Below are 23087 nucleotides of genomic sequence, written 5' to 3'. Positions count from 1 at the left end.
GAATCTGAGCCGGGTTCAGGTGTACAACTGCTGGAGTCGAGCAGTTGGCTTAACTTTATTGTGTGAAACTGCATAACTGACGGTGGACTCCGAGTTGACAGCTCCCGAGAAACTTGTTGCATGGTTGGTCGAGATTGTGGACTGGCATGTAAGCATCGAGATGCTAGTTTTACAATTGTGACCAGTGTTGCTGCCGTTCGTTTCCTTGGAGATGGAAGACGCTGGTCTAACAGATCTTTCAGTAGTAAATTACTGAATGACGCAGATGATGAACATGATGGGGAGACCGAAGGAAATGACGATGACAAGAAATATATTAGATCCCCAGGGTGCCTTCCCATAAGTGTTTCCAGTGTCACTACTCCAAAGCTAAAGACATCGCATTTTTCATTCACTTGCATAGCATACGCAAGCTCTACAAAAGAAAAGGCGAGCTCAATTGCATGATTACGACTTTAGCTTGTGTTGAACAGTTTGCTTCAACGAAATTCAGAACAATTACAGATTAAGAAGAAAAAAAAAGATGTAAAGAAAAGACAGGAAAACATACCTGGAGCCGAGTAACCAAGAGTGCCTCCAAATTGGGTCCAATTTAAGGAGTCAGGCTTTAGCAACCGAGCAGCGCCAAAATTTGCAACATGAGCCTCATAGTCTGAATCTAGAAGAATGTTCTTGCTTGAAATGTCACGATGGACTATAGGAGGGGAGTAGTCATGGTGCATATTTAGCTATGCCTTTAACAACATTTACCCGCTTAATCCAATCAAATTGCATTGCTTGTTCATCAGTCCTTAGTATCTTATCCAGGCTTCCTCCTTCTAAAAACTCGTATACCAAAATTGGGTGTTGGGGATGCGAACAGAAACCATGAAATTTCAGAATATTGCGATGACATATTTCAGTCAAGGCCTGAATCTCACTGTTAAAAGCTTTTTGATCTGAAACACCACCTTCCGGATGTGGGTGAAATTTTTTCACAGCAACCTTTGGTCATTCGACAATTGTGCCTTGTAAACGCTGCCATATCCCCCAACTCAAATGCAGTATTTAGAGTCAAATTCTTCAGTTGCATTAACTATGTTTTCGTACATCACTTTTCCATCATAGTTGCAAATTGCAAACATATCATCACTTACTACCATCATTGGCTTGTAGTCGGTCTTCCTCTCTCTTCGTTGTGAAGAAGAAAGAATCGCAAAGACAACAAATACGAGTAGTAGTGTGCACAAAATAGGGATTACAGTTGCAATCACAATTTTGCTATTTATTTTCCGATCAACATTATGGTTTAAATTTGAAGAACATGCTTCCAAACCTGTGATATTTCCGCACAAGCCTTTGTTGTTTCGGAAAGCCAGAAATGAAGCCTCTCGAAAGGCCTTGTTGTCTGGAAGAGGACCTTCCAACTAATTGCAGGATACATCAACGGATGTTAAGCTCGACATATAATGAAAAGTTGAGGTAACAAAACCAAAGAGCATATTGTTAGATAGGTTCAGCTTTTCTAAATATTTCAAGTTCCCAATTTGCTCCGGTATTTTACTCGTCAGCAAATTATGACTGATATCAAGAACTTGAAGAAAAGATAAGCCGCCAACCTCAAAGGGAATTCCTCCACTCAATCTGTTGACACTCAAATTCAGTTCCAAGAGTTTCTCACACTGACTCAAACTTTTCGGAATGGAGCCAGGTAAGTTGTTTGCTCCCAAGTTAAGACTAGCAAGAGCATATCGCAATCCGAATTGTGGAGGAATACTGCCTGAAAGATGATTATCATTCAACACGAGGTTGAACAACAATTTTAGCTCTCCCAGTTCCTTTGGAATGCCCCCAGTTAGATGATTTGAAGAGAGGTCCCATGCTTGTAGCTGAGCTGCCTTTCCAAGTTCTGAGGGTATCTCACCGGTGATATTATTGTTAGAGATCCTTAGGCTTGTTAGCTTGTGGCACTGACCCCATTTTGATGATATCTCACCAGTCAATTCATTATATCTCAGATCAAGATAGTTTAGGTTCGGGTATATGCCTAAATCTTCAGATAGATTCCCAGTAAGTTTATTGCGTTCAAGCCGAACTACATATAAGCTGGTACAGTTCTTCAAGGTCTTGGGAATTGGACCCGTGAAATAGTTGTTATATGCATTAAAATATTTAAGTACTCCACCAAGGCAAACTTGATGTGGTAAATGGCCAATCAAGAAGTTTTCAGATAATTCAAATTGTGTCAAACTTGTAAGATTGTTCATCTCTTCTGGAATGAAACCACTGAGACTGTTGGTGAACAACCTCAAGTCAACAAGGGACTGGAGCTTACCAAATTAATTCATTGCGATCCAGTACCAATTCAATGAGATTGGTCAAGTTTCCAATACTGGAAGGAACAAATCCCGACAGTGCATTGGAGAAAAGGTGAAGATATATCAGATTTTTCAAGTTTCCAATAGAAGCAGGGACGGATCCCGAGAGATTTGCTTCTGACAAGTAAAGGTCAGTGAGTGATATCATTATTCCCATCTCTTGCGGAATTGACCCATGAATGTTCTTACTGCCAAGGTAAAGGTAATATACTTTGGTCAAGTTTCCAATAGAGGGAGGGAGGGATCCCACCAAATTATTGTCAGAGAGATCAAGTCTATTTAAGGACTTCAACATTCCAATTTGTTGAGGCACAGAACCAGAAAACTTGTTTTTGTATTAGAAAAGAGTAACCAAGCCCGTCAAGTTTCCGATAGAAGCCGGAATTTCATTGGTAAGATTATTATTGTACAAATAAAGCTCTGTAAGAGAGCCTAGCATTCCAATTTCTTTTGGTATAGACCCCGAAATTTTATTTCCAGAAAGGACAAGATGAAATAAGTGGGTTAAATTCCCAAAAGGGGGGTCGAACCTGTAAGCATGTTTTCAAACAGGTAAAGCTCCGAAACAGAGCTTAAATTTCCTATCTCAAATGGAATATTTCCAGAAAGATAATTGGAAGACAAGTCCAGGTAGTTTAATCTAGATAGGGTGCCAACATGTGATGGAATGGTTCCATTGAGATAATTGTAGCTAAGATCAAGAACAGTAAGTTAGGGGAACGAAGAGAATCTAAAACTATGAAGTGTACCTTGTAAGCCGGAGCTTGAAAGGTTTAACTGGCTGACCCTTGTCGAGTTGCCACAAATGATCCCAGTGCAGTTACAAGGGCCGTTTCCATCCCAAGAAGAGAGGAAAGACCGACTCTGATTATCAAGACTGGCCTTCCACTTTAGAAGAGCATCGGCTTCTTTCTGTCTTGTTGGTGATTCGTCTCTGAAAGTGCCGGAAAACTGAACCAAAGACATGCAAAGAAGAAACCAGCAGCAGCAGGGTGGAAAAGGAGAAGAAAACCTTGAATGATGAAGATGTTAACTTGTTGATAAAAGATACAATAGCTTAAAATTGGTAGGGCATGTATTGGTCACACTCAACTCTAAAGAGGCTCTCAACAATCCTTTTCATACTCAAACATTGAATCGAAATTTAAAAGATCGAAAACCAGAAAGACAAAAAGAGTATCCTAAATTATTATTAATACTTAGCTAAAAATATCCAATTCTAATATTTACATAAATAAATTAATAAATTACTATTATTTCATATATTGAAAATACAATTCACTACGTTAAAATCATATCAATTGTCTTGGCAAAAATGCTGGAGTAATTTTTTTTTTTTGATTTATATTCATTATATTGGACGTTAGAAATCGGTCGAATCACTTAACATCTTTTGTAGAACAACCAAAACATACATCTTTAAAATTTTCATCTCTGAAACATTAGGACTCGTCTCCCTCTCTACTATTGTTATACTCGACCAAAAATACCATGATTGACCTACCAAAAACAACGGAGATGAAGAGTTTGAAGGCGTCAAATATTTCGACCAACTTCCCAAAAACATGTATATTCTAGACGACTTACCCCTTCTGTATTCATTTCACCCTACTTCAAAAAAATAATTTTTCACCGTCATATATAAAAAAATTTCATCTAAACAATTTGTCATTCTCCATTATATATTCTAAAAAACAAATATTTATCACCATTTCAATTCTGCATGTGAAAAAAAATCCACTGTCAATATACTTGATAATATAATCCAATTTTATAATATATAAACCAAATATAGGGTAAACTAAAATTTCATCACTCAACTTTAGCTTGACTCCTGTTTTCGTCACTAAATTTTAATTTTTTTTTAATTTGATCACTCAATTTTAGAAGTTCCTATCCACAGAAGTCTATTTATGAAACTGGTCACTAAACTTTAAAATTTTTCAATTTGATCACTCAACTTTAGAAGTTCCTCTCCAGAGAAGTGTCCTCATTTCATTTTTTTTGAGTAAACCTTTCATCAAACTGAATCTATGGGGAGAAAAAGGCAAGGTAACTGAAAATAAAGACTAGCTCGATGTGCAATAATAAACTGAAATGTGGTCCTGAAACAAGAGAAGAACAATTTCAAAACAACTTACCATAAAATCCACTAAAAACAAAACTATAACCCACTAGCAATCGGTTATGTACGTGATACAAACATGAGAATTTTGTGGTACTGCATTGCATAAACAATCCACAACTTATATTTCTCACTACCGCTAATAAAGAAGATACAACAAACCAAAGAACACAGAAGAATAAATAATTGAGAGACATGAAAAAGATAAATGAGTTTACCATTCTACCCAAAGACAGACAAAGGTTCCTCTAGATATCTCTCCTTAGATTATTTGGAAGGCTTGGAACCAAGTTTTCATCTTCAGCACCGTGTGTCTCCAACCACTTATATTGGTCAAACAGTCTTACTAGTTCCCAAAGGTACTGGGGAAGCATCCGAAGATGCATCTGAAGTTCCAGTGGCGGATCTAGAAATATTTTTTAGGGTGGGCAAAAATGAACTAGCAATACAAAACTTTTTAATTGGAGGGCACAAATAAAATTTCAGGGTGGGTACATCAGTAAAATAAGGAACTAACCAAAGAAAATTCGGATTTCAGGGTAGGCACATACCCACCTTCAAATATACGTGGCTCCGCCACTGTGATGTTCCGAGTCATGCCTCTTGATCCTCATTTCTTCCAGCTGAGTGGTAATAGATTGAAGATAGGCATGTTTACGACATCGAAAGCAACCACAATTCCAGAAGAACCTGGAGAGGTCAATGAAGCTTCAAGAGCTTCACAGAAGTAAGTCATTGGTTAGATAAAGCACGAAGATTCATCTGCATGTTTCTGGTCACAAGTGCAAAGAGTCTAAAAATAGCAAGTGCTATGGAGAGTATAACCTCAACAGGATCGGTACTAGTTTGAAGCCCCTGGCTAAGGGTGCTGCAAAGACATTGAGGAAAAAACAGAAGAATCTTGGTAATCAGAAGAGGCAAAATTGATGGTTCAATTTTATAAAAAAAATAGACTTCAGAGCCATGCAAGCATCATTTACATAACTGATTCATTTTGACATTATATGTAGCTGAAATTTAATGGACAGTTAACAAATACCTTCTGAAACACAACACATATTTCTATTTTCTTTGAGGCCATTTGAAAAATGAATAAGCATGCAGGCTAAGCACAAGATTATATTTGTATTGCATTCATTATTATCAACTGCGTAACAAGCCTTCTTCCAGCATACGTCGTTCCGTTCAACGGCTACTCAAGTAACAACCATAATTTCAGTGGAAGTCTCCACTTTCCTTGTTCTTATATCGTTGGAAGTAATAATGGCAGTTAATTTGAATCCATTCGCTTCTCTCTTCAATTATTTTCAACGTTTTCAGTATTCTAAGAATCATATTAGTCGCTTTAGTGAGCTCTTATTCGAACGAAACATTCACTAAAACGCAATAAAAGAAATAATTAAAGAAAACAGTGGACTTCTTGATCGGAAACTCATTGTTCAAACTTTAGTTCATCAAAATCAAACCAATAGAATGCATAATTTCTACGTTAAAGTAACACAATCAGATTTTTAAAACAAAAGAAAAAGCAAAAATAAGAATCCAACCGAAATTCTTGAAGTTAACTTCAAAAATGAATAAAGTAAATTACAGATAAACTAAAAACAAAAAAAAAAGATCACAATTAGGCGCCGCGCGACTGATGAAGAGGAGGAAGAAGACAAAGCAAGAAAATTAGTAGGAGAAATAGGAAGGTGAAAATATCATTTAGCGAGATCGCCTGACATAAACGAGAAAGGGCGTCAAAAAGACCGAACTGTCCCTAAGAGTTCGGTTTTATGGTTGTCGTCATCGGTTTGGATATCGGCTGATTTACGGACCAAATTCCAAGAGAGTTACTATTACAATTAGAATGCTTTAGGGTTATATAATAATACAAAATTTAAATATTTTATTAAAAAAATTAAAATATTTTAAAATAAAACAATTTTTAAAAATAATATTCCATTAACTGTAAAGATCAACGCGGTCAAAAGGGATTAAGCGAAGGAAGTTAAAAGTTGGCTTGCGACGCCTTGCATTTGCTGAGCCTTAGCATAACACATTATCTTCGCCCGGCCGCCACGCCATCATATAAAATATAAAAGAACAAATAGAAAGGCATGAGAATATGAACTCTTCATGGTATTTATTGCCTCAAACTGAAAGTATTGTCTCAGAAAATAATACATAGCCTAAACGTGTTCAGTCCATGGAAGGCAAAATTTTGTGTGGGACTCTCCCAAAGCACGCTAGATATGCAAGACGTGATAATAACAGAATGTTTGGATGCCAATTTCAGGCTGCAGTTTGGCCAACTTCATTGTTAACTTAACCGTCGAGATCACATAAGATCAGATCCCTCTGAGTCCGTCAGATGCAAAATGCAAGCGACAAAAGGCAGTAGTTGATCACATATTACTAAACATTGCTAGTTCGAAATTATAAAACCTGCAGAAAGACGGTTCAACAAAGAAGAAATCACACTTCAAGAAGAAGAAATTATCCTGATGTTGAACATGTTTCACTAACTTCTGAAAGGACAACCTTGATCCATATTCAACAGCAATAGGATGTCCTATAACGAGACATCACTTTTTTTCCCAAAGAGAAACATATTGAAGTCTAAAACAAGAAAGAAAGGAGAAAAAGACTGCACAATCGCACCTTATTCTTTTATATTCCTCGAGTCAGCATCAAAGGATAAGTATGAGCCAAAAAAATCAAACAGGTGTCATAGTGGCCACTTTCTCAGCCTTGACACTTGAGCGTATCTAAAATTGTGTTTCTAGCCACTTGGCGTAATATTTCTGGATCACTTTCTTCGATCGGTTTATGAATAATAACTTTCACAGATCCTGAATTTACAACACCCTCCATTCCTGCAGGCATGATTCGGCCTGTGCCAATTAAGGTTATAAGAAAGACAGGCCCCCAGTTTTTGCAGCCACACTGAATGCACCTTTCTGCCAATTATGACCAAGAAAAAAATGAGCTTTTGAATCAATAGCTGCATTTTAAAATTGTTAGGAATTTTCCATGATGACCTAGAAAAATCCTCCTGATTTTCCATAGACTTAATCGGCCAATCAAACAATAGAATTCTAGGATTATCTCACCTTGAAATCACCTAACTTCCCATCCTTGCTCCGTGTGCCTTCTGGAAAAAAAAAGACAGAGGCACCATTCCTGACGAGATCCATACATCTCTTAAGACATTCCTACACGCACAACAGTAATAGAATTCAAACCCATACTACAGTCAAAAAAAATCAAGCATGCAAAGTTAAAACATAATATTACATATACTAATTGTGAATTGCCATCTAAATAGAAATGCTAAACAGATCAATCCTATATTGCAATCTAAAGAATGGTAACAGAAAAGGCGAAAAGGGAATACCAACTGGCTTCTGCTGTCCATGCGCTTTAATGGAATTATACCCATCATAGACATGGCCCACCCAATAATGGGAAAAAGAAATACCCCCGTCTTGCTGATGAACTTGTAGCTTCTTCCAAGAGAAAGAAGTGTATAGATGTCTAAAAAACTCTGGTGGTTGGAAACATATACAGCAGGAGCATCATGTGAGGGCAAATTCTCCAATCCTTCATACTCAATTTTAAAAAACAGAGCAACAGTTGCTGAAGCCCAAAGTTTGGCAATAGAATGCTGAGCTTTTCTTCTGTAGCGATCAAACAAGAGCACAAAGGGGTGCACCACTATCATAAACTCAATCAGTGAAATGGCTGCAATAGCTGTGACGACATAAAAGCATACTCCTCTAACTTTTGAAGATAGTTTAACTTCTGCATTTTAAGAATTGACTAAATATAAAATTCCGAGGGGCATGAGCTAAAAAGAGAAAACTCAAATAGTTCAATGACCAAGCAGCTTTCCATGAACACCTGATAAAGAATACATAGCATCAGGCATCCCAGTCCCAGCAAGTTCGGATTTCGCTACAACATATCTGGATAATTTGTTCACATTATTTAATTTACTAATTGAACGACTATTTAAACCCTCATTTGGACTAAAATAACACCGAGTCTTGCCGTCATGTGTCCTTGAAATATGCAAAAAGTTGTTTTGAGCAGCTGCCAAAATAAAGGAAAAATGCAAACAATGTAAACCATAATAAAGAAAGAATACTCATATACATAATGAAATACCAAACCCTAACTTGGCATCCACCACCAAATAACCATTTGTACTGTAGTACAAGAACAACTTAGTCCCAATAAAAGAATCCATTAACATGTTCCAAAAATATCCTGAATGTACAAATAATCACTTTGCAGAGATTTTACAGTGCATTCACATGTTTGCAGCATCAAACATATAGAAAATGGTCCTAGTAAAAATCAACTTACAGCTACATGACTTTGTCAAAGTTGCTCGTTTACACACAGAGTAGCCAAAATAAGCACATTTAGGACCAGAAAACAGCATTGAACAACAATATATTAAAACACTGTTATAAACCAAATCATAGAGGAAAATAAAGGGGAAAAAGAAAACAATCCCAAAATTCTCTCATTATAGCACCCACCGGCACAAGTTTTTTAAAGGTGCAAAATTGATTAAAACATTTCAAACTGAAAAGATCAAACAAATCAATAAAAGCTGAAAATTTGGTGGAAAGGCTTGTTTTCCCCTCAATTAAGAGACCGTAAAGTTCCACTCAACTTTTCTTAATGCAATCAGATTTGAACGGAATCAAATAGATAGCAAACGAAAAACATACCGGCAAGATAGGCAGCACAGAGGAACTACTGGGCATTGGGTAACCTGAAAAATGGGGTGGTGGATGATAAATACGTACAAAGAATACAAATACGAATATGGGAAAGTATAGAAGTACGTAACTTACGGAGAGAGAGATTTGAGAGGGAAGAGAGTTCCATAAGGAGTTAGAAAAACTGTAAAGACTGGGAGATTTGGGCTGATCCGAAATATGGTGTTGATAGATTGCCAATTTCAAGGCCTATTGAAACCCCCACTTGTTTAGAGGGATAGATGAGAGGTAAGAGAGCTCCATGATGAGTGAGAAAAAGGAATTCAAAAGCCTGGGAGATTTGGGTGTTGCGAAATATGTTGTTGATAGATTGCCAATTTCAAGGCCTATCAAACCCCCACTTGTTTATTATTATTTTCTCTTTTGCCTCTGTTTTTTTGTGTGGAAATTCTACGGTACTGCTGAAGAAAAGCTTTCTAGTATTTCCTGTAAATCGAACATGTCTGAAATTGTTCCAGGCCCAAACCTAACTCGGCCACATCTTGAATATAGTTAAAGTAAATTATACATTTAATACTTAAATTATTAATTTTAATTTATTTTAATATTTAAATTTTTAATTTTTTTAAAATTATATCTAATATTTAGTTTTTGTTTTATTTTAGTACCTCGTCATTAAAAATTTAATGGTTACATCATTCATCACTCAAGTACATTCTCACTCCTATTTTGGTACTGAAGTTTAAAAAAATTCAATTCAACTACTCAACTTTCAAATTGCTCCTATTTTAATCATTCTAATTTATTTTATTGGAGTAATAATTTTTTTTGACATGCCATTTTTTATTATTATTTTATTAATATATAATTAAAAATAAATTTGAAATTTAGAGTAATTAAATTAGGAGTAATTTGAAAGTTAAATTAAAAAAATTAAACTTTAGTGACCAAAATAAGAGTGAGAAGATAATTGAGCAATTAGTGATACAATTTACCCATAAAAAAGGTGGCACGTGACCTGTTGAGTTTCTAACGACAAGGTACTAAAACAAAATAAAAATTAAACATTAGACATGATTTTAAAAAAAATAAAAATTTAAGTACTAAAATAAACCGAAACTGATAGTTTAGATAAAAAAAAAAACTCATAATTTACCCTTTACTTAAATACCACTATAGTCTTGGACCAGTAATTCTACTGGACACCACACTCCTACATATTTTTATCTCGCTAAATTAAAAAATTACTTAAATTATTAATATTAACCCTTACTTAAATACCACTGTAGTCTTGGACCAGTAATTCTACTGGACACCACACCCCTGCATATTTTTATCTCGCTAAATTAAAAACTACTTAGATTATTAATATTAACCAGTCACAAACTGAACCAATTGATTGACCAATGAATACGTTGTTAATAAATTAAAAAAAAATTATAAATAAATATTATCTTTTAATTGTTCATTTTGATTATAATAAAAAAAGAAAAAGCTAGTCGGACCGATGAGGACAAGTGGGGGCAGTCGTCTCCCTTAAAAATTTAAAATTATCATATATTTAAAAAAATTATATGTACTTCCTACTAAAAAATTGTTTCGACTCCGACATAAAATCATACGTCCGTCCCTAGACATATGCTTGGTAAATAAAAACCCAGATGGATTTTCATTTTGGAGCGTGGAAAATGCCCTTCAAAATTGAAGGTGTATTAAAGATCAAAGTCATCGAGGCACTTTAGAAACAGTGGTAGTTCCATCATAATCCTAAAACCATACATCAATTTCATAGTAAAATGCATATAAATGAGCATTTTCTGCATTGATTTGTACACAAAATCAAAGCTCATCCAGATGCTGATCGGCCAAGATCGATCATCATTGCTTCAATCCTCCATCCAGGTGCTAGTTGAGAGATCATTGTTGCTTTAATCCCTCTGGCATTCCTAAGCTTTGTGCAAGGTCACTCATCCTTTCTTTCATGGCCTGGACACTCTACTGATGTGCATCCTTGTACGCTTCATTAACTAAAAACGATAGCTTCTGCACATATTAAGTTTCGGAAAATAAATTAGAAGCTTGATATGGTAATCGGAAAAACAACAATCAACTTTTAAATTCTTCTGAATGCCTTGTAATCGCACACCCAAGTCCCAACATGAGTCATTATTTCCAACCAAACCAAGTAGAAGTTTCAAGAATGTTCTTGTCCCTCTACTAATCCTTCGATCAGGTTTTGAGGATAGAAGAACCTAAGACGTGACTATAACCAACGAGTCGTCCCAAATAATTTGGTGGAAAATTAGTTTATCAATTGTATACTTACTTCTGCACCCAGTTCCATTGCTGCCTCGGTAATCTCTACCCGTATGGGTTGCTGGTTTCCAGATAATGTTGCCTGAAAAGTAATGTTTTCAGTTAAAACATCTGTAAAATACAATAGAAAGATTGATTCTACAGTCAGAGTTGAGACTTGAGACACAAAGGACTAAATGTGTAATGGAAAAATTCTTCATGCATGACATCTTCGTATTGTTCCACTTATCCCCTAGTATTATTCAACATCATAAACAGAATGGTAATCATCATAGCTACGAATAACGAGTTTATTAGCTAAGGTTAATGTGGCCGTCAGAAGCAGTCAATGATACTTCTTAAACTATAGAGAGAGAACTGAAAAAACATACCTTTATCAGCTCAGCTTCACAATAGCCGTCAAACTCTGCTCTGAAATACAGAATAAAACCAAATGGAAATCATACACAAAAAGAAACTAAAGTTCAGATACTAATAGGGGTAATATAAGATACATACGCAGCGAGCTCTTTTTGCACACGCACAGCCTCAACCTGGACAACCATTTGTGCTTTCTTCACCGTCTCATAGAGATTTTGCATGTTTCCAAGAATTCCTGCCTAAAATCAATTCAGTAGGACAGCAGCATTAGTTTTGAAGGATGGAGACGGTCGATAAAGGTGCTGCACTAACTATCATGCGCAACTGTCAAAGAAGATGAATGACAGGTCACATGACTCAAGCAGTCGATCAATTTTGGCACGTTGATGAGACAGAGGAGTGGAGTAACACAAGCACAGCGGCTGTAGTAGTTCTCTCTCTCCATGTATAACATATAGGTGTAACAAAGTGAAAAGGAACATAAGATGATCTTTGCTAGCATATAATTTACTTAGGTTACCATCAGAAAGCTGATTTATGTCGTGCCTTTGGGGAGGATTATATGATGCAACTACGACAACGTAAATTGCACGAGTTTTAAAATAGTTTGTCCTACCACGAAGAAGAATTAGTACAAATTTAAACTTGAAATTAGAAGGATAATTAAGAACTCTAATGAAAAATAAGACATCTTCAAAAAAAGTAAAATATTCTCCACTTTTTAAAAAGATAATATTCCTAGAAAACGAAACATAAATGTTTCACTTTCAACTAAATTGATAGCGGAAACAAGTAAAATATGTATAAGAATCAAAGGAAAACAGAACTTTGAGACAACAATACCTGAAGTGTAACTTGAAGGCATTATTTTCAATCATATATAAGGCCGGGACAAACACAATTAGTAGCTAGTCGATGAGACTAAACAATGGGAATTGATTATACTATGAAGGAAAATTTACTCCTTGATACAATTGTATAAATTGATAAAGAGGTTGATATCCCCATGATCTGAAGTGCATGCTAGACCCTACTAAATGTCAAAGAGATCAATGTAGCCATTTCTAAAGAATGGTTTGAAAATAACATGAACTAGCACTAGACGCCAAGATTACCATAACTGACCTTGGAAGGTGCATCATCGCCCTTGTCACTGTTTTCCTTTTTTCCTCCAAACAGGTCATACACACGAAGAGACTTATGCGTATGGCCGGTTTTCCGATGACATGACGGTGATAAAAGCTGCTTCCCATCTAGATTTGCATTCGAATTAAAGTTACCTGAAGAGCATCAGCAAAAAGAAAAAAAGAAATTGCAGCCCATTCTTTAAGAGCTTAAATTGGGGGAAATTAATACAGATAAACGCCCAACTGCAAAATAAACATTAGGGTAAAATAAAATCACACAGAAAAGCAAACAATCCTCGGTACGATTACAGGGAAAGTTCTGTTTCTGCATAACAAAAAGTGGAAAGGGGAAATCCGAAGTTCATACCTTTTATTATTTTTTTTGTACTAAAAAAACAATTAAATGATAACCAATACAGCTATTTCAGCCATGCTGACACTTCGTTTCGTCTAAAAACAAGCACAAAAACAAACCCATAGAACAAAATCAAAAACTTTGCATGGTCGATACTCTTACACTGAATTCTCTATTTTTTTCATCAACCAAAGAGAGAGAGAGAGAGAGAGAGAGAGATACCAAAGGAGAGAGAATGGATTGTCTTCTTCCAATTAGTGGCTCCATGGAGATTTGATATTTGAGCAGTCACGGCACTTGTCGACGCCATTACTTTTGTAGATTCTCTTCACCCAGGAAAGAAAATCAGATTTTTAAAAAATAGAATAGTTTTCCTTTCTTTCTTTTCTTTTGCTTTTTAACTTTTTTAGGTTGCGTTTAGGTTTACGGAAATGTAGGATTATTAGTGTGAATAAAAAATTAATAATAATAAGATTATTGAAAATGTTGTATTTTGTGTTTGATTAGTTTAGTAGAAATATAAGAATATCGTGTTTGATTAAAGAAATAAAATATTATTAAAATGTATATTTGATTAAATTATTTTTATTATATATTTATTTTTTTAACAAATTAAAAAATATTTATATATTTTCTTTAAAAAATTTAAATTCATAAATTTATATAAATTTTTTACAAAATTAAAAATATAAAAAGATTTAATGAAATTATAAAATTTTATTTTACCTCTGGTAAAATTTTATTTTACCCCTGAACTTTATATAAAATTTTAATTATAGATTTTTTTTGTAAATCTAAAATAATTTAAGGACAAATTTGTAATTTAACATTCGTAGAATTTTTATTATTCAATGACAGAATAATGATATTTTTGAAAGAAAAAAAATTAAGGGTATTTTAGTCCAAAACGACGATAATCCAACAATACCTAAGAAAATAGAGGTAATGACATTTCCGATAATATACCCTAAAAAATCTACTATTGATAATATAAGATTACCAGGAATGACATTCCCGACCAACCAAACGAAATTTCATTCCCATAAAAATCTTACATTCTCCTAACCAAACACACACTTAATTTCATCTAATTACAAGGGGACAAATACGAGGAAGACGCATTATCCTGTGTTGGATATTTTACTTGAACGTGGAAGGAATAAATTCAAACTTGGGATCCCCATTTGAATTATAGATATTTGATTATTTTTATAGGTGATTAATTTGTTTATAATCATATTTGATTATAAAATAATAAGTATTTCTTTAATCACTAAGAAAAATTAGCTTGTACATTGAGAGGGTTAAATTATTACTTCATATTATTTATATGATTTATAGATTGAAATATTTGAATTTGATATAAATTATAAATAAAGAATATATTTATTTTTAACCGGATTTGAATTTTGATTATCTAATTTTTAGTGAATTTGGATGTAGAATATATGATGCTTGATATATGATTAAAATTTTAACTTTAATTTTTTTATTTAAATATACGATAAAGAATGCTATTATTTTAAAATTTAAATAATGATACTCAAATAATTTATCCATAAAAATAAATTTTAGATTTTAAATAGATTTTCAAATACATTTTTTTTAAAGTGATACTATGATATATTCATTAGTCAAATAAAATATAATCAACAACGTTTTGTCATAAACAAAATATAATAATGAACGGTCAATGACAGTCTAATGAGTAAGAGCATTCTGACATCTCTTAGGACCAGACAGACATAAAGGATGAAAACTTGGAGAAAATCCAAAAAAACGAATGAAAAACCAATCTCCTTAATCGCAGTCTCATCCAACACATTTATTTTAAAATTAACAAAATGACATATACAAACGAACAAAGAAACTATGAATCTTGAAAGCAAGTAATCAAAAAATCTCATAGAACCACAAATCAAGAAGAAGATCAATAGAATAAGCTTGCACTGAAACTTCAAAAGCATCGATAGCCATAATATCATTTACAATATAAACGGTCAAGATAAATATTATAATAATCACGTTAAAATATAAAAAGGAAAATATAATAAACCGATGAAAAAGATAAAAAAATGGTAGGGAAGTGGTAGGAGAAAGCCACCACCACTATCCAAAAAAAAAATTGTGGTAACCACCAAAAACAAATAACTGAAAGAGATGAGAATGTAAAAGCAAATAACTGCTTGAATGCATACTCAAATCATTCAAAAATTATAAATATCAGACTTGATGTCATCTTTAGTTCAAACATTTATGAAATTAAAAGGAAATTGAGAGAAATTTAGGAATGATATTAAGATGGGCTAAAATTATTTTTCTTGGGTCTCTTACATGTCGAAGTCCTTTTCCCGTGTCACATGTTGATTCGAGTATCATTTCTTTCACTTTCCATTTGCAAATTAAACCAATTCTGATTGAAACCAGTAACAATAATAAGCTCGTCATTGGACACTTTGCTTCTATTCCTGTCATTTAATGACCCACCGGCTCATAAGCAAATATACCAGTACTTGAGTTTACAAGCCTAGTGATTTAAACAGTTAAAACAGACGAAAACATAAAAAATCTGCTTTTAAACAGTCGAGCCAATTAAATACATTATTTCCAACCTTTGTGGTTACCTATTCGTTAAACAGAAAAGCTGATGCTGACACTCACTAATGGAGATAATACCTTATATTATATGGAGCTTGATTTACCAAGATACCCCTCTCCATTCCATGCAGATTGAAAGTCGTCAATGTCAACCTTGTAGGACAAGAAAGAGGAAATTTTGGCAACAGGGTCTGGATTCCAAGGCATCAACTTTCCTGCATTTGAAGAAGATGGATGAAAGTCATGGCTATTGTGATTGTAGGGTTAGGTGGTGGACAGATATGTAGAGCCGTGGATGATGGGATATTACTATTTTTTTTAATTGAAAAAGACTAGGTGCCTGCTATCACTAGTTTAATCTAATGTGGGGAATTGAATAGCAGAACAAGCCTGCAACTCAGATTTGATCTTATCCATTCATACTGGTTAGCTGGAAAGTTGAAACCAAATTTGGGTTATTCGCTTTCTTCGAGCTTTGCAAATTGCGAGGTTCCACCTAGCTTGAAGCCAAATTCGGGTTTATTTATTTATTCCTTCCTTGTTTTTAACAGAGTAAAATTACTTTCTACGATGCAGAGAGATGAAGCACCCAGAGAGTATACATTTAATAATGTGAAATGAAAGGCAACTGCTTCGTCTCTTTGTAATTTACAATGTCTGGTTAGGCCAAAGAGCCTACAAAAGGTTACCTCCAACAAGTGAAACGCCAGACAGGCAGGTACCGACTACAACAACAACACATAAGAAAGCATCATCCACGTTTGATCTTCCTGTCCCTTCTATCAAAGCATATATGTTTCTCTCTCTAGAAAAAAAGAAGAAGAAACTTGGTTTCCTTTTATCTCTCTACTCGGGGGAAAACAAGGAAAATTCACGCACCCTCTTCAAAATCACCCAACTTTTCTTCAATGGCCCAGCTGGACCAAAATTTATGTACAAGGAAAAACAAAAAAGAAAGGAAAGATAGGGAGACAACGGTGATAGCAAGAGGAGATATAGATGCATTCAAAATGTCCTCCAAATCAATCCCACCTCACGAAACTCTGTCTTTACCAGAAATACCCTTCTGTAATCCCACCCCTGAAGATCCCATCTTCATCTATTTCTCCCAATCTCACAAAAGAAACAATTTTTACCACCGAGTTATGTGGGCTTCTTTGGGATTATCTTGTTTCGGTCAGAGTTTTCACAGAGAAAACAGGGAGACGAGAACCTTACTCTATATCTTTCTCTTGTTTAGCTCTCTATATTTATCCTTTTTTCCTCCTCGTTAAATACTCTTCTTTCTCCCCTTTGTTCCTTGTTCTTCCTCCGTATTCCCTTTTTCTGGCCTACTGGGTTCTCTCTCTCTCTCTCTCACCGTTGTGATCTGAAACATGAAGAAGATGAAAGGAATTGCTGTTCCTGCTGCAGTTAAGGAGTATTCTCCTTATGATTTTTATGAGGACAAAAGGGCACGGTTCAGGTATCCGAGCCATATGGAAGAGTTTGAAGACTTGCACAAGGTAATGGTTTTTTACGGATTGTTTAGATTTTGAGTTACTTCCAATCAGATTTTTTTTAGATCCCGGTGTTTATAATCCTCTGGGTTTTCTTACATTTCTTATATAGTCAGCTGTGTATCTCCTCTTTTAGTCTTTTAATCTAGTAAGATTTCACAGGCTTGATTGATCAAGGTGGCTCTGTAATGTTCTTGCTTTATTCCAAGGCTTATACGATCATCGATTGTTTTTCCACCTAAATCCTTCAGTTCTTCTGTGGAGAAACTTTTAGTAGTTAAGAACTTGTCATGGCTTCTCCCAAACTACAAAAAAAGAGCAGTTCGTTGAAGGCTACTTATCATAACGTATACTCCCAACTAACATTTAGGTGCTTTGTGTGTGTTCCTTCAGGAAACGGAGTCCATGAGAAAGAAATTGCAGATGATGAAAGAGAAGAGATCGACCCTGTTGGCTGAAGTCAAGTATGATGTTGTTCCTACATAAATTTGTATGCTATCAGAATCACAGTTATTGATAAAGAGTGGAAACCTTTTTTGTTGTTAGGTTTTTGAAACGGAGGCACAAGTTCTTGACGCAAAACCAATCGTCGAACACCCCATCAGAAAGACAATTTTTGCAGCCACAGAACATGGTGATTAAAAGTAAATCAAACATGAAGGCAAAGAAATCAACAGGGAAGGGTGCTTCGCTAAGCCGAGCTATGGGTTTCGATTTGAGCCAGAAGGGAAAGACGAACGGTGTAAAGGGAACCGGTTCCACTCGGCCTTCCCTTGTGTTTGACTTAAACAAGAAGCATCAGAAGAGTTTCGGTGGAAAGGAGGATCCTAATTTGCGAAGTTCCATATCAGTTCTTGACTTAAACCAAAAGGAAAGGTTTTACAGTGGAAAAGAGGCCGCTGCTCGAAGCATGAAACCTATTTTTGACTTAAACCAGATTTCGGTAATCTATTGTTGTCATACAAAAATTGCTTGCTATATAATCTTTTATCACGAGCTAATGTCTCGAGAATCTCGTTGAATGCAGAGAGAGGAGGAAGAACTAGAAGCTCAAACTAATGCAGCGAGAAAAGAGGAAGTGAAAAGTTCAATCAGAAAGGGGAGTGAGGAGCAGCACAGTGATATTAAAATATCAGCCTGCAGGAACACTGGAAATGGGCCAAATAGAAGCAGGAAAAGAAAGATCTCATGGCAAGATCAGGTGGCATTGAGGGTTCAAGTCCCTTGCAATACAAGTGCTTACTGCTTAGTTTGAGGGATTGAAATACTAGTGAGTTTAGCCACCCTCCTTTTTTTTAAATTGCTCTTATGTGGTTATTTTCTTCATTTGATCTCTTATGTAAAGAAAATATAGTTGCATCTATTGGATTTATAAAGATAAATATAGTTTACTTGCATCATGATCCACGGATGCTGTCCGTCTTTGGTTGGTCGGAGTAATCGGGAAGCAAGTTCTGGGTCTTGCAATTCCTTTTTGTAAATGATTGTTGAAATGTTCCACGAATTCTGTTCCTCGGGTTACCTTTGCTAAGCAATGTAAAGGTACCGGCCATGCTCCCACTTAGTACATAGAATGAGGTATTTGGAGTATGCTTGAAGTTGTCACTTTCGATCAGATATGAATTTGAAAGTTAAGCAATTCACAGTGGATTGAACGTCGAGCAATCTAATAATCATTGATTACGCGAAGGAAATTGATTTGGCCAATATCTTTAGGCATTTTCAAGGAGAAATTTTAATCAAAATGGCTTAAATTTATCACATTACTACAACTGTGGACATTGTCGTGTGATCACATAGCTTCCGTGCATTGGAAGGGATCCCCTTTTTTTCCTTGGTTTAGCTTGTATCAATTAATTTGTGGTTTAAAGTTAAATTTTCAATTTGGGTATTTGTAATGTTTTAATTTTTATATCATCACATCCCCTATAAGTATATTCAAAATTTGTGGTTGTTGAGAGTATGTACGACATATACTACTAATAATCATCCTAAATTAATAAAAAATATAATGTATATGTTCTTAAAATTTTAATATCATTTAAGAAAATTATTACAGTAAATAAAATTTTGATTTAACAATAAACTCAAATTTTGATAAGTATATTTCTCTTATGTGTGTTTGTATATGATTATTAAAATATCAAAAATTAATTGAAATATATAATTAAGATTAAACATAAAGTTAATATATGCTTAGCATGTAAATTTATATTTCATATATGATTAAGGAATACATGAAGATTAAATTAAAATTATATATTTTTATGGAAAGAATGTTTATAAACTTTAATTTTTAATTTTTAATTTAAAATTATTCCATGATTTCATTTTTTGACAAAAACAGCGTTTACCATTTAGAAATGCACTCCATCGGGAGAAGCAAAGTAAAGGTGGACCAAAAGTGGCGTATTTGTAGGAAATTATTATTTTGCCCAATTCGTTATCCGAAAGTCCGCGAACTCTGTCCTTTTACTTTTCACGGCAGAGGGAAACATTGTCCGGCGCTTACCAAAACGATCGTTCTAACATGGAGAGCAAAGAAGGAACCGGGGAAACAGATGCCGACTCTGGACTCATCTCTGATTGGGCCGAGTTAACCCACGAGTGCCTCCTCAACATCCTTTCCCGACTCACTTTCGAACACCGATGGACCGGTCCTATGTTTGTCTGCAAACCTTGGCTCAACGCCTGCAAGGATCCCTCTCTCAACTCCGTCTTCGATCTCGAAACTCGCTTCGATTCCTTCTTCGAGTCAACTCGCTGGTGGACCCCCGAGTTCGAAAGAAGAATTGACGCCATGCTCCGATCGGTTATCTCCTGGAGCAACGGCTCTCTAACCGAGATCTTTACCCGTCACTGCTCCGATCTCTCTCTCAATCTCGTCGCTCAGAGGTATCTCATCTGCGACACCGTTTAAAAAATTTACATTTTTTACTCGAATTTCCGTTTTGATTTTCAATTTCTTTTTCCAGGTGTCCAAATCTCCAAGTTCTTTCCATAAAGAGCTGTCCTCACGCAACCGACGCGTCGATGGCTCAAATAGCGTATCATTGTCGGAACCTTAAGCAGCTCGATATCAGTTACTGCTACGAAATCTCGCACGAATCTCTAGCGTTAATTGGTCGGAATTGTCCCAATTTGAAGATCCTAAAACGGAACCTGATGAATTGGCTAGACCCATCGCAACATGAGGGAGTTGTTCCACCCGATTATCTAAATGCGTGTCCACAAGATGGAGATACGGAGGCAGCTGTTATTGGGAAATTTATGCCTCAATTGGTACATCTTGAAATTAGATTCTCGAAATTATCGGCTAAAGGGCTTTCTTCCATTTGTGAAGGGTGTTTGAAACTCGAGTATCTTGATCTGTCTGGATGTGCTAACTTGACCAGTCGGGACATCCTGAATGCGACGTCGAATTTGAAGGAAGTGAAGGAAGTGAAGAAGCCCAACTTTTACATACCCAGGTCAGTTTTTCACACTGAGAGATATGGGCACTGGAGGTTGTATGATGAGAGGTTTCAAACTGATGTTTTTCGTATCTAGAAGCAAAAGGGAACATATATCTTTTTCTTGGCTTTACCATTTGTGTGTTAAGATGCTATGAAATATCTATTCATGTCTGCTTGTATGATGGATTGGTTTTCCGTTTGCTCAGTTTGTATTAATGCAGCACTTATATTCCCTACTACTAATTTCCCGTTTCTCCATCGTTTGATCTCTGCAACTGTAAAAGAACATCACAAATGAGCCTGTTTTGAATTCACTGTTTTATGGCTTCTTCTCATGGCTTGAGGTTGTCAATATACCATCCACAAAAGGAGTTCAGTTAAAGAAACCGAAATAGAAGATTTATAGGTCATATACATTGATGGAGTGGACAAACAACCAATAGCGAGCCTTTCTTTTGTCAAATGACAACAAGCTCCCAAAATCAGTTGAACTTAGTAATTCCTAAGTTTATTTTCCCTTCAAGGACATTGTTTGCTGAACTGATGTGTAATTACTAAGTTTTAGGGATTGCTTTTTTCTTTAATTTAAAATTGAAGAGGTGGTCAATCAACAAGGAGTCCAGCGGGAGATCAACGTTGTCAGGTAAGCTCTCTGTCACCTATATTAATGGTGGTTGACATCGAGTTATTGATTTGTAACTTTTAAAACTTTAATGGAAAAAATGAAAATTTACTAAAATATTAGTGATCATTTATAAAATTTACTATATAAATGGCTAGTTTAAAGAGAACCATAAGATTTATAGGTTATACAAATTGATAGACTGAACAAACAACTATTAAGGAGCCTTTACTTTGTCAAATTGACATCAAACCTTCTTATAAATGTTCCTTGAAAAGTTCTAAGCGAGAGACAATGATGGGTGAAGAATTTTATATTAGGGGATAAATTTATAAAATTTTAGAAGAAAACGATAATAATAGAATTTTAGAAGATAAAAATAAACTAATAAACAAATATATAAAAAATTAAAATTTTTAGAGAAAAATCGATTCGCAGTCCAAGCAAGCTATGAGTGACAAACTCCCAAGTCTCTTCATTGGTTGGGGTTGTTTGTAGGTATAATTTTCCTTCATGAATGATGTTTGCAAGGCCCGTGTATATTGGACATCCCCATCCAAAACCTGCATTGTTGATCTTAGATATTCATTGTCCATCCTTTGCAATGCTCCATATACTCACTCTACGGTATCTACAAACGGCTTAGACCGGAGACACGGGGAATTGATGAAGCTGTGAAAAATACATTGCCAAAGTAGCTTGACGGGAGGGGAGGATGTAGTGAGTCTGGGGCTTCCGTTAATTGGCATGAGTAACTGTGTCGGTTTATCATCGAAGAGACCTCCAGCTTTCCTTGCACTGCGCCATATGTATGCAACTAGAATGGTATAGGTGGTGCAGTCAGTTTCGTTTTCATTTATGAATGATTTGGCTTTTAGGGTATTGAGTCGGTTTTGTGTGATCTTCAAAACAGATACACTCGGGGTTTAAGATACGGAGATAGTAGCCTGTCTAAAATTATTTTTAAAGATAAATATATATATATATATATATATTATTAGCATAATAATATATACAAATAAATTTCACGAGTGAGCATATTTAATAAAATGAATAATTAATTTATAAAAAATTGATTTCAGTGCTCATCGTTAACCCTACTTTCATCCGCTACTTGATGTGGGTGATCAAGGGAGGAGATAGGTCATATTCGGCACAATGGAATCTAGGGGTCAGTGGTACTTTTGCTCGAAGAAGGTTGTCTTCAACAAGGGGTGCCACCGTAATTTGGGACAAGCCTCTTGTCATTCCATACCAACTATTGATGAGATGAAAGGGTGTTAGCGGATTGCTGCTAAGTTTATTCACATAAAGTCGAATTATGATTTATTGATCCGACTTCCAAATTTTAAGCAAAAACATCGATCGGACTTCTAAATTTCAAGCAAAAAACAATCTTCAAATTAGCTTGCACTTTTTGAGTTAAAGATATAGTAATTTTTAAGAAAATGATCGATTGTTAGTCTCAGTTTTCAAAGAATATGTTATAGTTAAGAGAAGTAGAAAGGATGCGAGAAGAAGAAATTTAAAATTTAGAGATTACAGAAAAGAG

The 23087-nt window shown here is 35.1% G+C and overlaps 4 protein-coding genes and 1 pseudogene across 5 annotated transcripts; 2 read left to right on the top strand and 3 right to left on the bottom strand.

Annotated features, from left to right (window-relative positions):
* Positions 1-1034: 1034 nt before the first annotated feature.
* LOC120194222 (probable leucine-rich repeat receptor-like protein kinase At1g35710) lies at positions 1035-5080 on the bottom strand. Its single transcript, XM_039196602.1, has 5 exons — positions 5000-5080; positions 3144-3308; positions 2315-2643; positions 1599-2271; positions 1035-1406 (listed from the first exon to the last, which is right to left on the bottom strand). The coding sequence occupies exons 1-5, from the start codon at positions 5078-5080 to the stop codon at positions 1035-1037; spliced, it is 1620 nt and encodes a 539-aa protein (XP_039052533.1).
* Positions 5081-6588: 1508 nt separating this feature from the next.
* On the bottom strand, positions 6589-9690 carry LOC120193831 (annotated as a pseudogene).
* A 1250-nt stretch (positions 9691-10940) lies between these two features.
* On the bottom strand, positions 10941-13716 carry LOC120193835 (nucleoid-associated protein At4g30620, chloroplastic-like). The gene is made up of 6 exons (XM_039196263.1): positions 13584-13716; positions 13005-13159; positions 12018-12118; positions 11891-11930; positions 11530-11601; positions 10941-11246 (listed from the first exon to the last, which is right to left on the bottom strand). Exons 1-6 carry the CDS (start codon positions 13669-13671, stop codon positions 11199-11201), a joined length of 504 nt encoding a protein of 167 aa, XP_039052194.1. The 5' UTR covers positions 13672-13716; the 3' UTR covers positions 10941-11198.
* A 2891-nt stretch (positions 13717-16607) lies between these two features.
* Positions 16608-18866, top strand: LOC120193833. 2 transcript variants are annotated; one of them, XM_039196262.1, is made up of 5 exons: positions 16608-17205; positions 17342-17464; positions 17852-17922; positions 18005-18401; positions 18486-18866. In XM_039196262.1, exons 2-5 carry the CDS (start codon positions 17345-17347, stop codon positions 18711-18713), a joined length of 816 nt encoding a protein of 271 aa, XP_039052193.1. In that variant the 5' UTR covers positions 16608-17205; positions 17342-17344; the 3' UTR covers positions 18714-18866. The 2 variants fall into 2 exon arrangements, with proteins under 2 accessions (XP_039052193.1, XP_039052192.1); XM_039196261.1 differs by lacking the exon at positions 16608-17205 and having other exon boundaries at positions 17216-17464.
* A 988-nt stretch (positions 18867-19854) lies between these two features.
* LOC120193832 (F-box protein SKIP1-like) lies at positions 19855-21149 on the top strand. The gene is made up of 2 exons (XM_039196260.1): positions 19855-20353; positions 20434-21149. The coding sequence occupies exons 1-2, from the start codon at positions 19989-19991 to the stop codon at positions 21005-21007; spliced, it is 939 nt and encodes a 312-aa protein (XP_039052191.1). The 5' UTR covers positions 19855-19988; the 3' UTR covers positions 21008-21149.
* Positions 21150-23087: the final 1938 nt, after the last annotated feature.

This window comes from Hibiscus syriacus, unplaced genomic scaffold, assembly GCF_006381635.1.
Source record: "Hibiscus syriacus cultivar Baekdansim isolate YM2019G1 unplaced genomic scaffold, ASM638163v2 tig00116997_pilon, whole genome shotgun sequence".
Lineage (NCBI taxonomy): Eukaryota > Viridiplantae > Streptophyta > Magnoliopsida > Malvales > Malvaceae > Hibiscus > Hibiscus syriacus.
The sequence above is the reverse complement of the archived record's forward strand: the minus strand, read 5'-3'. Positions and strand labels throughout refer to the sequence as shown.